Source organism: Cajanus cajan, chromosome 11 (assembly GCF_000230855.2).
Source record: "Cajanus cajan strain Asha chromosome 11, NIPB_CcT2T_4, whole genome shotgun sequence".
NCBI lineage: Eukaryota > Viridiplantae > Streptophyta > Magnoliopsida > Fabales > Fabaceae > Cajanus > Cajanus cajan.
In genome coordinates, this window is record NC_138527.1 from 23,888,652 (window position 1) to 23,904,363 (window position 15,712).

The 15,712-nt window shown below is 36.9% G+C and overlaps 1 protein-coding gene across 1 annotated transcript; it reads left to right on the plus strand.

Moving 5' to 3' along the window:
* The first annotated feature begins 10,075 nt into the window (after positions 1–10,075).
* Positions 10,076–15,271, plus strand: LOC145953452 (uncharacterized). Its single transcript, XM_083067410.1, has one exon. It carries the CDS (start codon positions 10,076–10,078, stop codon positions 15,269–15,271), a length of 5,196 nt encoding a protein of 1,731 aa, XP_082923536.1.
* The last annotated feature ends 441 nt before the right edge of the window (positions 15,272–15,712 follow it).

Sequence of the window (15,712 nt, forward strand, 5' to 3'; positions counted from 1 at the left end):
CTTATCTTATTTTGTTCAAAGAGGATCAACTTTTTGAGTAGTTTGCATATAAAAGAAATTTTATTTTGCAAACTAATAGTGAATTTGTAGTCTTTTGAAAAAAAAAGGCAAGAGGAAAGCTTTGTCTTCAAGTTTTTAAAGGCTCTTCTTAATTTGTTGGGCTTTTTCCTCATAGTTTTTGCCACTTCCCAAATTTTTTAAATAAAATAAAATATATTGCTCTTAATAAAAATTATATTATAGACTTAATTAATTAATTAATTTTATAATATAAAATAATTTTTTTATTAATTAAATAAAATAAGAAAGGGTGAGGAAAGGAAGAAAGGTGTGGATTGGACTCTAGGTCTAACCTGAAGGCTTTTAAAAATGAAAAAAAAAGGTTAGGTTTTCAGTATGCATCCTTTTGAAACCCTAAGAACACCTACAAAGGAGAACTTAGAGGAAGTCATCGAAGAGAGTGCAAAGTAACGACTAATGTTATGTGGAGTGCATTATACTGTAGAATTGTCACTCGAGGTAAAAGGGAGTAAGAATGTCTCATTCATGGACACTTATAAGAGGTATGGGTAGTGAGACGACCCCTAAACCTCTTAGGATGTTAATTGAGTAACTGTGAATGCATATTTATATGTTCTTGATCTGATCTATCTCCTTGTCTTGGTAAATTCATGAGTTATGATTATTAATTTGAATGACTTTGTTTATTTAGAGTTAGGTTTGGATGTATGATTTGAGAATTTGGTGTGATTTGTTTAGTTTAGAAAATTATCGTATGAACATATTTTGATATTTAGGTGGTTTCTCTCTATGTGATTAACCAAATAATGTTTCGTTTGTTGGATTTGAAAGAAAATATTTTTAGGCTATAGTTTAGACTCAAGAATCACACAAATTTTAAGAAACAATTGAGTTATGCGAGTTATAAGATGAGTTGCATTTTGTGAGAAGTAACATCTTAAACTTGTAAGCCTTGTGAGAATCTTTATATGACAAGATTAAGTTTCATGGTATTCATAAGAGTTATAGCCTTGGATGTTAACCTTCCAATGGTATTGTGATCACCCAAAACGGGATTTAGAACTCAAGTTATGATCAAATTAATAAGAAAGGTCAAGTTGTCAAAATTACACTAAAATATTGTGATTGTAATTTTCAAAAATAATAGATGGTAAAATTAACTCTTGAGGTCAAAATAAAAGTTTCACACAATTATCTTAACTTTCTAATAAAATTAATAACAACTTAATATCATAGGTATAACACTAGATATCGTGTTTAGACCACATGATATCATAGAAGCTCTATATAAGAAAATATAATTTGTGAGTTGTAATGCTTAGATGTTTTATTCTTTAAATGCCTATGTGTGATATGAGTAATAGTAATGTATAATATTATGATGTGTAATGATGTTTGATGATCATGATGTTATGATAATGATGTTATAGTATATGATGAATGAATTATGAGGATGTATAGTGATGATATATGTATGATATGGTGTTGATGGCAACTTGATGTATGAGATGATGTTGATGATGGTGATATGTTGAGAATGTAAGTCCAAGTTGTGATTGACATTAATGCGATCCAAGCGGGGCTTGGTGTGTTGTGGATAAATAAAATAAAAAATTACATAATTTAAATGCATAAATTTTACAAACCTAAAATATAACTAAATTAAAATTAAATAGTTGTAGGATGCAAGTCTCATACAATGACATCATTAACTTGTTAGACTTTTAACAGGCATACCAAAAGTCGTAAATAGAAAAATGGACAAAGTTCAAGTATCGAATCCACATGAACTTGGGTAATAATTAATTAATTTAATTTAATGCTTATTATAAGAAAAAATATTGTTTGAAGAATGCATAAAAAGTAAAAAATATATTTTTAAGATTTCAAGAATAATAAACACAAATTAAAAAGAATTGAAATTTTATAATAAGGATTGTCAGGAATTGATTTTATTGACCTTCATCATAGGTATGTTTTTCAATTATAATCCAATTTCAATAATTATTTAATTAATTCAACAACCAACATAAATATTTTAACCTTAATAATCCTTTAGACGAGAAATTCTAAGTTCCTTAATAAAAATCTCAATTCCTTGGTGAATCTAATTAAACAACCCACATTAAGATCGAATGTCTAAAATTTAACTAATAATTCTTATTTTACTCTTGGTAATAAGCATTATAGTATTATTCTCCATATTGTAGTTTCAAAAAGGTTTCTCAATCCTGGTTAATTTTATGGGGTCATGCAAAGGGTGGTCAAACCAAAATATGCATTAAGAATAGAAGAACAACAATTGAATAAAAACTTTGAATAAAATCAGGAAATAGTTACATGGAGTCAAACAACTACATCAATCCCTAACAGCAAGAGACTTAGCCACTCATGGCTAAGGAATTTGCACAAAGATACAGATCTAGAAGAAGATCGTTAAGGGATCTATGATTATAGTGGCTCTCACTCTCTCTAATCTCTCCAAAATATACAATATGTGAAATGTATATTTATTCTCTCTAAACCCTATTTTTATAGATTTTAAATGGACTTTCTTCCAACATAGGCTTTAGGTGTCCACTCGCTCAAAATGATTATCTAGATTGCTTGAGCGAGTATTTTATGAGTGCTCCTGGTATGTTTTTGAAACATAAATGGATCGTCTTGAAACAGGTATAGGAAAGAAAGAGGAACTTGACCCTGACCGCGACTTGCCGGTAGAACCAACACTATTAAGTTCTTATCCAAGAACAAAAGAAAAAGTTCTCACAAATGAGAAACTCAAAATAATATTAATATTCAATCTGATTTAGATGCTTATAAGATGCTCCTATTTATAGACTAAGATCACCAACCTATCACTTACATGTATTAAATTTCCACTAGGCAATAAAATTCCACTAATTCCCACTAGCATTTATTTTCCACTTTGTAGCCTAAAAGACAAGGAAAAACCATCTGATTTATTTAATAAAATAAAATAAAACAAAAATCACACAAAAATTAGACTTAATCAAGTTTTCAGCCCAACCCATTAATGCTTCTTCTTGATTATATGAGTTTGGGCTTGTCTTTAATTTGGGTTTATGTCTTCATCAGCTCTTTGGAAGGTGATCCATTTTGATACAACCTCTGAACTTCGTTCTAAACCTTCCTTGATCTTTACAATGAGTCCTTGTAAGGCTTGCTTCATCCTCTTCATCTTGGACCTTGTCATGGGACCTCCAATGTTACTTAAAAGATCTTTGTCTTGGCAGGTTGGATCTTTATCAGCTCCCAATGGTATCTTTGCTTTTGCTGGCTTAAGTGTTCAAGTGACTCGCTTAAGAAAACATAAGGGTGCTTCAAGCATGCTTCACCTTTACTCTAAGCGGAAGCTCCTCTGGCTTAGTACCTTTGGTCGTGTCTCGCTTAAGCGATCAAAATGATTCGCTTAAGTGCTTGTCATGCTCAACTTCTCTCTCTTGTTGGAGTTAATTAAAGGCATCAAAACACCTAAAGCTTAAAAGAAATCTACTAATTAAATAAGACTAAATTAAAATACTTGATTTTTACAAAAACATGACCATAAAACATAAGATATGCTTGATAATCGCCTAAATTAAATAAAAAAATATTAACATATTTAAATATTATCGGTCATCATAATATACGACATTATTAGTATACTAGCTGAATGTGTCTTGTGTTAGTTAATTTTTTTTTTATTCATTAGAAATAAAAGATGATGAGTAGATGTAAATAACTTTTAAAGAGTAGTTTTTAAAATTAATTGAAGAATTAAATTATCTAAAAAATATATATACTAAACAAGGATATATTTTTTATTAGTATAAACTTAGGTAAATAAATAAATAAATAATTTTTATTTATAAAAAATACAATAATGATAACAAAGTTCAAATCTAAGATCATCTACATGCTATCTCAAATAAATTTAAATATATTTTCAATTATGTAAAATAAACAAATTTTAATTTTAATTTTTTCAACCTTTAAAACAAAAATTATTATTTTGTATCTCTATTATTATGAATTACAAGTTAATTGTTTATGCATTTATGGAAAAGTCAATTGACCCTTTTGGGTGGCTTCAAGTGTTTTTTTTTTTTTTTTTTATATATATGTCACCTCTATTTTTTTTTATATTTCTAAATTAAATATTATTCATTACTTTAAATTAATATTTTTTTTGACAAATCTTTAAAGTGAATGTTAAAGACAAAAATAGTGATATCAAATTTTAGAGAAATAAATATTATATATAAATCAAAACTAAAATTAACTTATTTTATAGCATCAAAAGATATTGACTTCAAATTTTATAAAAATAAAGAAAAAATTTATAATGACTAAAATAAAAACTCACTCATCATATATGAATTAAAATATATTTAAATATATTTAATACATTCTTAACAAATAAATGTTTGTTTGTAAATTTAATAGTTTATTAAAATAAGTTAAGAAAATTAATTGATATTTTTTTTTCATATATTCAGATATGATATACATAAAAAATTTATATAATACCATGTCATTTCTCTACTACATCATTTATTGCATGTTAAAAGTATTTATAAGAAAATATCCACTTAGTTTACTTATAGCTTCCTTGTTCGTAGATTATTTGTAAAATAGTTCCGTTGAGACTGTATCGTTAATAGAACTAATTCCTAAAAAAATAATTGATGGAATTTCAAATGTAATAGGTATTACAAGTTTTTTGATGGGGGAGACTATCAAATATGTGGGAGGTAGGCGAATTTCTTCGTATATATTATTTTATATTCTATATTTATTACATCATTTATTGCATGTTAAAAGTATTTATAAGAAAATACCCACTTAGCTAAAATAAACTCTTCAAAATATTTTTTCAACTTTTTTTTTTTCTCTAGATCACTGTATATTCACACATTATGAAGATCATCTATTCAACAAAAAATTCCATGATCAATCTCAAGGAAACAAATTAAGTCAATTAATGTCATAGTATTGGGAATGAGATTAGTCTATAATTTAGTGACTTGGTTATATACTCGTGGCTGGAAAAAAAAATTCTCACTTAAAATATTTGACGAAAAATGGAGATCCACATGTTTAAAGTGATATTTGTTTTCAAAGTAGGAGCTACAGCCAATTGGAAAAATCGGGAGATCTGTATGGATAGTTTATTGGGTTGCTGGCTCAGTGCGAGGTACCATTAGAGATAGGTAGAAAATGAGGTTTAAAATAAGAGTTAATCACCTATATACTATCAGTGTAAAGTGTTTTTACACTGACAACCAATCATATCTTTTAATAGTGTCATGTCAATTGCTTATTTAATGAAATAATAATAAAATAAATAATTTTAAAAAATATGATTGGTTGACAGTGTAAAAAACTTTACACTAGTAGTGTATGGATGATTAACTCTTAAAATAATGTGTTAAATTCGACAAGAATGATATTAAGGAGATTCTCCACGTAAATGGAACAATACACACCAAGGATAAGCCAATTCGTTAGTGACACTAAATTCAAAAGCACAACACAGGCCATTATTATGTGTAAATGCTGTGCTTATCATCCTTGTCTTTGAAACCTAACACAGAATAATAAGTGGCGTAAGCACGTCAACTTTCAAGCTTTTGGCGTTTGCTTCAGCCACAGCAACCACACATTTACCCTTCTCTGCCTAATTTCAAATTGCTAAACAATTCTAGACAATATGCCAACGTTGACGCCATATTGCACGTTTAGGAAACATTATTGCTTAAAAAATTACTTTTAACATTATTGAAAATTATATAATATATTATTTCCTTAATATAAATTGATCTGAAGGATTTAATAGGTTACTAAATTGTCCCAGCATTATCAATTTATCGTCCTCTATGACCTTGAGTTTATCCATTACTTTAGCTGATTTTAAAGTGTCGTTTTGGCTTAAAAAAAGATAAGTATATTTTAAGTGATATTAAAGAAGCATTGATTCTTTCTTAACTCTAAATTTATATTCTAACAGAGTAGGTAAAATAGTGTGACATAAAAAAATGAAAAAATAAAATTAATTATGAAAATGTAAACATAATAATACAACAACAAAGTTCAACATAGTTAACAGCGAGATAGTTATAAATTTATGTAAGAGAGAGATAAATAAATATTAAATAATTATGCATATTATTCCTTTAGTTTTAGTTTAAAACTTCCATATGCCTCTTCCTATGTTTTAGTTGAATTCAGAATAATCATGTTAGAAATATAATACTCACCAATATATATAATCTATGGTCTATCCATAAAATAAGTTTAAGTATGAAGTTAATATCACATGTCAGATGTGTATTATATTTTTTTTTACCCTTCATAATCGACTCTCACTCGATAGCCAATCATACATGCTATAATTTAGAAAGTTAAAATTCAATTCAAAATATATCATATTAGCTAGTAATGTGAATTGAATTCACTAGTGCAAAAATTGAATTTAAAATTGGAGTTTTAAGATCGGTTACCTTGTAACCGATCTTAAAAGTGACGCGGTGACAATTTTGTAAATAAGATGAACACTTTTAAGATCGGTTAAAATTTAACCGATCTTAAAAGTACTTTTAAGATTGGTTTTAAAACCGATCTTAAAAGTGGCACTTTTAAGATCGGTTACAGAAGAACCGATCTTAAAAGCACTTTTAAGATCGGTTATAAAAGAACCGGTCTTAAAAGTGGCACTTTTAAGATCGGTCATAAAATAACCAATCTTAAAAGTACTTTTAAGATCGGTTCTTTTATAACCGATCTTAAAAGTGCTACTTTTAAAATCAATTATTTCATAATCGATTTTGTATGTAGTATACAAAATCGATTCTTAAATAACCGATTTTAAAAGTATCGTCAGAAATCTTTTATATTCTCCTCCATTCTCATTTTCTTTAATCTTTCTCATTTTCTAAAGTTTCCAATAAGGTAAATTTCGTTGTCATTTTCGTTTCCATTTTCGTCTTCTTGTGTCTCTTTTCGTTTTCTCATGTTTTTCTCGTCTCAATTTTCGTTGTAGGTTCAGTTTAGGTTAATTACGAACCTGGAACGACCCGTTCTGCAAGGAGAACGGGTCGTTCTCCATGGAGTACGGGCCGTTCTTCACGGAGAACGGGCCATTCTCCTTGCAGAACGGGTCGTACTAAAAGTTCACTTTTAGGCGTTTTGATCAAACTGGAACGGCCCATTCCAGTTTTGGAACGGGCCGTTCCAGTTTAATTTTTTTTCCACAGCCAGACTTTTAAGATCGGTTATGAAACAACCGATCTTAACTTTTAAAATCGGTTGTTTAACCGATTTTAAAAGTCTAACTTTTAAAATCGGCTCTTTCAAAATCGGTTACAGAACCAATTTTAAAAGTTAAAAATAACCGATTTTAAAAGTTTTTTTTCCATTAGTGATTTTATTAATTGAGGGCATATAGCGAGAATATTCCCATAATTTGAACAAGTGATACATAGTAATATTGAGATTGTCAACAGGTATCAAGAAATGAATAAAATAAAATTGAAATTAATTCATATGATATATATATATATATATATATATATATATATATATATATATATATATATATATATATATATATATATATATATATATATATATGAACTTTTGAGTGTGAGACACATGGCAACAATGACATTACTAAAAGTGCCAAATAAGAATGGTCAACGATAGAAGGGTGTTGACAAGCAGCAATACTTGAGTTGCCAGATTTCAAGTGGAATATGCTGAAAGGTTGCAATAGATGGCAAGGCATTCTTTTTTTTCTTTTCTAGTATTGGTAGATGGTGAAAATTCGTTTCTTGGATTTCTTTTTTTACAAAGATTTTATATTAAGGTAAAACACGACTTCATGTAAATTTAAAATTCACTATCAACCTTTGAAAATTTTCGCTAGATTACAAATCGTTTAATTGTCCCATGCGCAAATTTGTATGGAAGACACTACAAAAAAATGTATGATTTGTGGCAGTTATTTTGGCAGTTTGTGGCGGTTAAAAACCGCCACAAGTGGCATTACCAGCGTCATTAATAACCGCCGGGTCCACAGTCGCCAAAAACGGTTTGCGGCGTAGATTTTGTAAATGCTGGTTTTGTGCGCTAGAAAATTCAATCACTTTGTGGCGGTTTTAAAACGCTATAAAATGCATTTTAATGTTACTTGATTTACTATTTCTGGCGGTTTTAAACCCCCACAAAATCAATCGAAAATTTGCTTGATTCAACATTTCTGGCAGTTTTAAACCGCCACAAATAAATGAGAATACTGAAATGGTACACGCACATAACTCCATCAAGTGCGTGTACCATATCTTCATACCAAATAGCAACACCATAGCACACAAATAACAATACCTTCTAATTAGACTCTCTCATAGTTTCTTAATACGCCTTAAGAGTGCCATAATGAGGGCAAAGAAATTTCAACGGCTTAGGAACTGAAGTCATAAGTTCGAATTTCTTGTCAAACTAACACAACAACACATCCCAATTTCAAACACATAAAATTAAATATAAAAGAAAGCTAAAAATCCTCATTCAAATCAAAATTTGTTCCATTCGAGCATACAACTAGGTTTACCTCATTGCAACCTTCTACAATCCCTAGTCAGGGATCCTGAACCCTCTCCACGCACAACTCTATTGCTGCTTCAGTGCCAAATCTTCATCGGACTGCACAAATTACCATAATCGATTTTCATTTTGTTGCAAGAGAAAACATAGTAGAAATTTGTGGTCTAGAATGAGAGAAAATTTGAAGAGAGGCTTTTGGATTCACCAGATCTTCGTTCTCAACTTTCTTCTTTGCAACAGCGTTGTCTTTGGTGGCGCTGGTATCAGAGCGATTAGGATCGGGCGCTATTAAAGAAATTGAAACCCTAAAAGCGAGAAGTGGAAGAGGATTGAATATGAGAAGAATTTTCAAAGAAGTTAGAGAGAAAGTGAAGCATGCGTGCCTAAGAATAAGTTTATGATTTTTATTCTTTTAAAAAAAAAATATTTTAATTAAGTTGGCCACGAAATATTGTGGCGGTTTTAAACCGTTGAAAACGTAACTTTTTGTAGTGGTTAAAATAACCGCCAGAATTATAATATTTTGTGGCGGTTTTCTGAAACCGCCAGAAAAAAACCCCTACTATGTAGTGAGAATGTGAAACACAAACAAAAACAAATTTAATAATAATATAGTACATATGTCTCCACTAACTTTTTTTTTTATCACTTGTAAATATAATATATTTATAATTATAAATAGTAAATAATTTGAAATGTGGTTAAAAAATTAATAATTTATATTATAAATATTTTTTATTAAATTACTTTAATTCAATTATTTTCATTCTTTTAATTAAATTCTTTTGTTATTATTCTCAATTATAATATGTACTTTACACATTAATTTTGAAACTGAAAAAATTCTCTCTCAATTATGTAAAATTATATTATTGGACCGTCGTGGCCCTAGGCCGAGAGGGGACCGTCATCATCCTAGGCCGAGTATCTTCTCGGAAGGAGTGAATCATGGCGCCCCAAACCGAGTAGCTTCTCGGAAGCTGAGAACTAACTCGACTAACATACCGTCTAGGAAAAATCCCGACTAGACCCTCTACTCGTCCAATATCTGACGGTACTATCACAAGGTGTGGCAACTCGGCTCCAATCTCGGCTACATGCACCCGAGAGGAAATTCGTCACTTCCCCGATAGGTCTCCTTGTGAAGGCACTCTCGGTAAAATACCGACTTGACTAACAACCACCCACTCCCGCGACCTCAGGATAAGAGCGGTTAAGGAGAATCCCGAAAATCGCGGGGTCCACGAAGCCCATAAACACAAAAGTATAAAACCCAAAACCCTAGAGCTAGGAAGAGAGATTACACTTTTGAATGCTCTGGCTCTGAGGCACGATCTAGGAAAAAACCCTAGTCTACCTTTTGGCCGGAACATTTTGGCGCCCACCGTGGGACTACGGTGAAATTCTTCCTACGCCCCAAGTCATAGAGAAAGACCTACGCTTTATCATGGCGAGAGGCGGCAACAACAATGACTCACAACCCCCTACCATGGAGGAGATGATGGCTATGATCAATGGTTTACGGGAGGATAATGCACGATCCAGGGAGAGAGAGGAGGCCATTCAGCGCGAAAACGAGGAGATCAGGAGGCGAGCGGATGAGTTACAGGCCAGGATAGAAGCCAACTCTAGAACGTCAGAGGAGGATGTCATGCAGGAAGTTCCAAGGGATTTTCGGCCTTTCTCGGAAGCCATAGAGGCCGAGGCCATCCCTAGGGATCATCGAGTACCGCAGGTCGAACCTTTCGACGGGTCACAGGATCCCAGTCAACACTTAACAGATTTTCGAGCTCAGATGCTGATTTGCGGGGGAACCATGGAAGCTCGTTGTAAACTGTTCATGGGTACGCTCAAAAAGGCGGCACTTGATTGGTTTAGCGGCCTCCCCGACCGATCTATCACTGACTTTGACGTCTTTAGTCGGTTGTTCATGGCCCAATTTGCTGCTAATAAGAAGAAGCCACCGATAACGTCGGATTTATTTGACCTTAAGCAGCAAAGGGAGGAGTCATTGAAGGATTTTCTACAGAGATTCAATGAGGTGGCTCTAAAGGTAGCATCGTTGGATGAGAAAATGGCGGTCATCGCCTTTCAGAAGGGTTTGCGGTCCGGAGCCTTCGACATTACGCTCGAAAGAGCTAACTGTCAAACAATGTCGGAGGTAAGGGCCTTCGCATTAAGTCACATAAAGACGGAAGAAAATCAGATCATTAAGAGGGCAGCGGAGAACCGAGAGGCAGCAGGAAGCAATAAGGAGACTAACAAACATCTCCGGCCGCGATCGGATTGGAGTAAGCGACGCGACCAGTATAACCTGAAGGAGAGTAATTATCGACAGGCTGATCGCTTTGGTCGGTCAAGGGGCGAGTGGCCTCGTAGCAAGGAGGAGGAGAAGTCTACGCCACTTAATGTTTCCAGGCGTCACATCCTACAGGACGTCAACAGTGCGTCATTATTCGAGTTCCCAGAGGCGACTGACCGCCAGTTGGGACCTCACAAAACCGATTGGTGTGATTTTCATCGGACTCATGGACACAAGACGGAGAATTGTTTCGTTCTCGGGAGGCAGATCGAGCGCCTTATTAAGGAAGGGCGATTGAAGGAGTTTATCGCAGGAAAGCAGGGAGAGAGCTCGTCCGACAGGCGACATAGACAGGAAGGAGAAGAAACCAGGAGAAGAAGGCGCGAAGGGAGGTCTCCACCGAGAGATCCCCCGCAACAATCTGCTGAGGCGCATCAACAGGCTATCCATGGAGATTTCAACACCATAGCAGGGGGATTTGCAGGAGGAGGGCCGACTTCGGCGTCCCGGAAGAGATACTCTCGATCAGTACTATCGGTTGCGGAGTGGTCGAGACCTACTCGGTCTGATATCACGTTCTCGGATGTCGACTTCAAAGGCGTGTCACCACACGAGGATGACCCAATAGTCGTCTCGGCGGTAGTCATGGGTTACAATGTGAAGCGTGTACTGGTGGACCAGGGTAGCTCGGCAGATATACTTTTTTGGGAGGCTTTTGTTGGTATGAAAATTCCGACGGATCGCCTTATGCCATACGCTGGTACGTTAGTTGGTTTTGCAGGTGACCAGGTAACAACTAGAGGATATGCCGATTTGGAGACAACTTTCGGCCATGGAGAGAACATGAAGACTGTCATTGTCCGATACCTGGTGGTGAACGCCCAATCATCCTACAACATACTAGTTGGCCGACCGACACTAAACAAGTTGGGAGCGGTCGTCTCCACACCTCACCTAAAGCTGAAGTACCCTTTACCCAACGGAAAGGTGGGTGTCGTCTGTGTTGACCAAAACGTGGCGAGGAAATGTTACGAAGACAGCCTGAGGGCGAGACGACACCTATATGTGACACAGGTAGATCGGGGTATTCAGTCAATCGAGTTAGATCCGAGAATAAGTCACTTCGATTCCCGACCAGCCCCAGCCGAAGATGTAAAGGAGGTTACCTTGACCGAGGGGAAATCCGTCAAGATTGGTGTATCTCTGAGCAAGGAAGATGAGGAGGGTCTGGTAGAGGTGCTGAAGAACAACATATCAGCTTTTGCATGGAGCGCCGGAGACATGCCAGGCATTGATCCTGACTTCCTATGTCATCATCTCATGGTCGACCCCAGGGCGAAGCCCGTGATCCAAAAAAGGCGAAAGTTTGGGGAAGACAAGAGGAAGGCTATAGTAGACGAGACCAAGAAACTGATGGCAGCCGGTCACATTCGGGAAATCCAATACCCGACCTGGCTGGCGAATGTAGTGATGGTACGAAAGAGTAATGGGACATGGAGGATGTGCACGGACTTTACCGATCTGAACAAGGCTTGCCCGAAAGACTCATACCCACTGCCCAACATAGATTCCTTGGTCGACAATGCCTCAGGATATGGATTGTTAAGTTTTATGGACGCTTACTCGGGTTACAATCAAATTAGAATGCATCCTATGGATGAGGACAAAACGGCTTTCATTGCCGATCAAGCTATTTGCTGTTACAGGGTCATGCCTTTCGGTTTGAAGAACGCAGGAGCAACGTACCAGAGGCTCATGGACAGGATCCTGGCAAAGCAACTTGGAAGAAACGTTGAGGCATACGTGGATGACATGGTGATCAAATCGGACAGTCTTTCTCGGCATTACGCCGACTTGCAAGAGACCTTTGACACATTGGCACACTACCGACTCAAATTGAACCCTGCGAAGTGCTCCTTCGGCGTCCAAGCAGGAAAATTCCTCGGTTTCCTGTTAACTCATCGTGGCATTGAGGCAAACCCGGATAAGTGCTCTGCTATAATCAACATGAGAAGTCCCGCGACGGTAAAGGAGGTCCAGCAGTTGACGGGGAGAATGGCCTCCCTCTCTCGGTTTCTTTCAAAGGCAGCGGACAAGTCGCTCCCCTTGTTCCAATGCTTGAGAAAGAACGACAAGTTTATGTGGACAGGAGAATGTGAGACGGCGTTCGGCGAACTCAAGCAGGCTCTCACCTCACCACCGATACTTTCTAAACCTCAAGCCGATGTCCCACTGCTGATGTATATGTCGGCATCCGATAGTGCCATCAGCACGGTGTTGGTACAGGAAAGAGGTAACTCCCAACTGCCTGTTTATTTTGTTAGCAGGGTGTTACAAGGAGCAGAGGTTCGATATCAGAAGATTGAGAAATTGGCCCTTGCAATACTTGTTACTGCACGGAAGCTGAGACATTACTTCCAGAGTTATGAGGTGGTAGTGCGAACAGATCATCCGATCAGGCAGGTGTTACAGAAGCCCGACCTAGCAGGAAGAATGATGAAGTGGTCGGTGGAACTTTCAGAGTACTCCATCAAGTACGAACCAAGAGGAGCAATTAAAGCTCAGACGTTAGCAGACTTCGTGATGGAATTATCGTCCCCGGTGAAGCAAGATGGTATAGAAGAGACAGAGTGGATCTTATCTGTTGACGGAGCCTCGAACCTCAGAGGAAGTGGAGCGGGAATTGTCTTGGAAGGGCCGGGAGGAATCTTGCTGGAACAATCCTTGCGATTCGAGTTCCGAGCAAGCAATAACCAGGCCGAGTACGAGGCATTGTTGGCCGGCATGACATTGGCAAAGGAAATGGGGGCGACGAGCTTATCAGCACGAAGTGACTCCCAACTGGTCACAGGGCAGGTAGCCGGCACCTTTCAGGCGAAGGACCCTCAGTTGGCAAAGTACTTAGAAAAGGTTAAAGCCTTATCGGAAAGTTTCCAAGACTTCACACTTAATCATGTGCCGCGAGAGCAGAATTCAAGGGCCGACTTGCTCTCCAAACTTGCAAGCACCAAGAAGCCGGGAGCCACTCGGTCAGTAATTCAAGAGACGCTAGCACAACCCAGTATCAACGAGGCGCGAGGAAATGTCCAATTCATCCAAGAGGAGCTTAATTCGTGGATGGGACCGTACATCGCATATCTAACTCGGGGAGAGCTACCGGAAGACAAGAGGGAGGCGTCATTGGTTCGAAGGGAGTCGGCCAGGTTCGTAGTCATCAGCGAACGGCTATACCGAAGAGGCTTCAGCTCTCCTCTCCTGAGGTGTTTGACCATGCCGCAAGCGAAGAGAGTGATGGATGAGATACATAGCGGAATGTGTGGGAGCCACATTGGAGGCCGAGCATTAGTATATAAAGTTGCCCGAGCGGGATATTTCTGGCCATCGCTAAGGAACGATTGCGTCAACTGGGTTCAAAAATGCGATGGATGCCAAAGACATGCAACCCTACACCATTCTCCGGCTGAGCGACTACACTCAATCCTTTCCCCTTGGCCTTTCCACAAGTGGGGGATTGACATACTCGGTCCATTCCCGATTGCTGTGAGACAACTGAAATTCTTGATAGTGGCGGTAGACTACTTTAGCAAATGGATCGAGGCGGAACCGGTGGCAAACATCACAGCAGAAAAGGTGAGAGTTTTCCTTTGGAGAAACGTGGTATGCAGATATGGAGTCCCACAAATGCTCGTTTCCGATAACGGGACCCAGTTCGCAAGTACGAGAGTCCGTGATTTTTGTAAAGAAGTCGGAATCCGAATGGCGTTCACGTCTGTCGAACACCCACAGTCTAACGGCCAGGCTGAGTCGGCAAACAAGGTAATCCTCTCGGGCATAAAGAAGCGCGTTCAAGAATCGGGTGCTTCATGGGTAGAAGAACTTCCCCGTGTGCTATGGTCGTACCACACGACTGTCCATTCAACCACCCAAGACACTCCTTTTAATCTGGTATACGGAACTGACGCCATGATCCCGATTGAAATTGCAGAACCGTCAGTACGCACTACAGCTTTTTCTGAAGAAGAATCCGACCAGGGTAGACGAGTTGATCTAGACTTGATTGAAGAAACAAGAGAAAGAGCGCGAATAAACCAAGTAGCAGCTCAAAGAAGAGCGGCTTTCAAGTACAACACAAAGGTAAACCCGAGAGATTTTATTGTCGGTGATTTAGTTTTGAGACGCGCTCAACTTACACAAATGAAGAACAAATTATCGCCTAAATGGGTTGGTCCTTACAAGATTGATGATGTAGTCGGCAAAGGTGCTTATCGACTTCGAACGTTGGATGGAGGCATGATACCGAGAACGTGGAATGCTACAAACTTGCGATTCTATTATAGTTAGACTCTTTTCCTTCTTCTTTTTGTATTGGGTGCACTCTTTTCCTAACTCAGTGTTTTTCCCCGTAAAAATATGAGGGGTTTTTGCTGAGAAGGTTTTTAACGAGGCACCACCCCTTTCAATTACAATAAATGTCGTCCGACTACTTCACTACCATAACACCCTTCTCTCTACATTGAAGAACTCGTGATTGTCGGCAATAGTCCGGCTGGGCGAGTATAAATAACTCGTTTTATGAAAAAACTCGACCTTGATCGGTTAAATTCCGACTTGGCGAGTACTCGTGATTGTCGGTATTAGTCCGGCTGGGCGAGTATAAATAACTCGTTTTATGAAAAAACTCGACCTTGATCGGTTAAATTCCGACTTGGCGAGTACTCGTGATTGTCGGCATTAGTCCGGCTGGGCGAGTATAAATAACTCGTTTTATGAAAAAACTCGACC

What these genes read in the sequence shown, in the direction of transcription:
- LOC145953452 (XM_083067410.1), top strand. Translation starts at nt 10,076, where the DNA reads ATGGCGAGAGGCGGCAACAACAATGACTCACAACCCCCTACCATGGAG.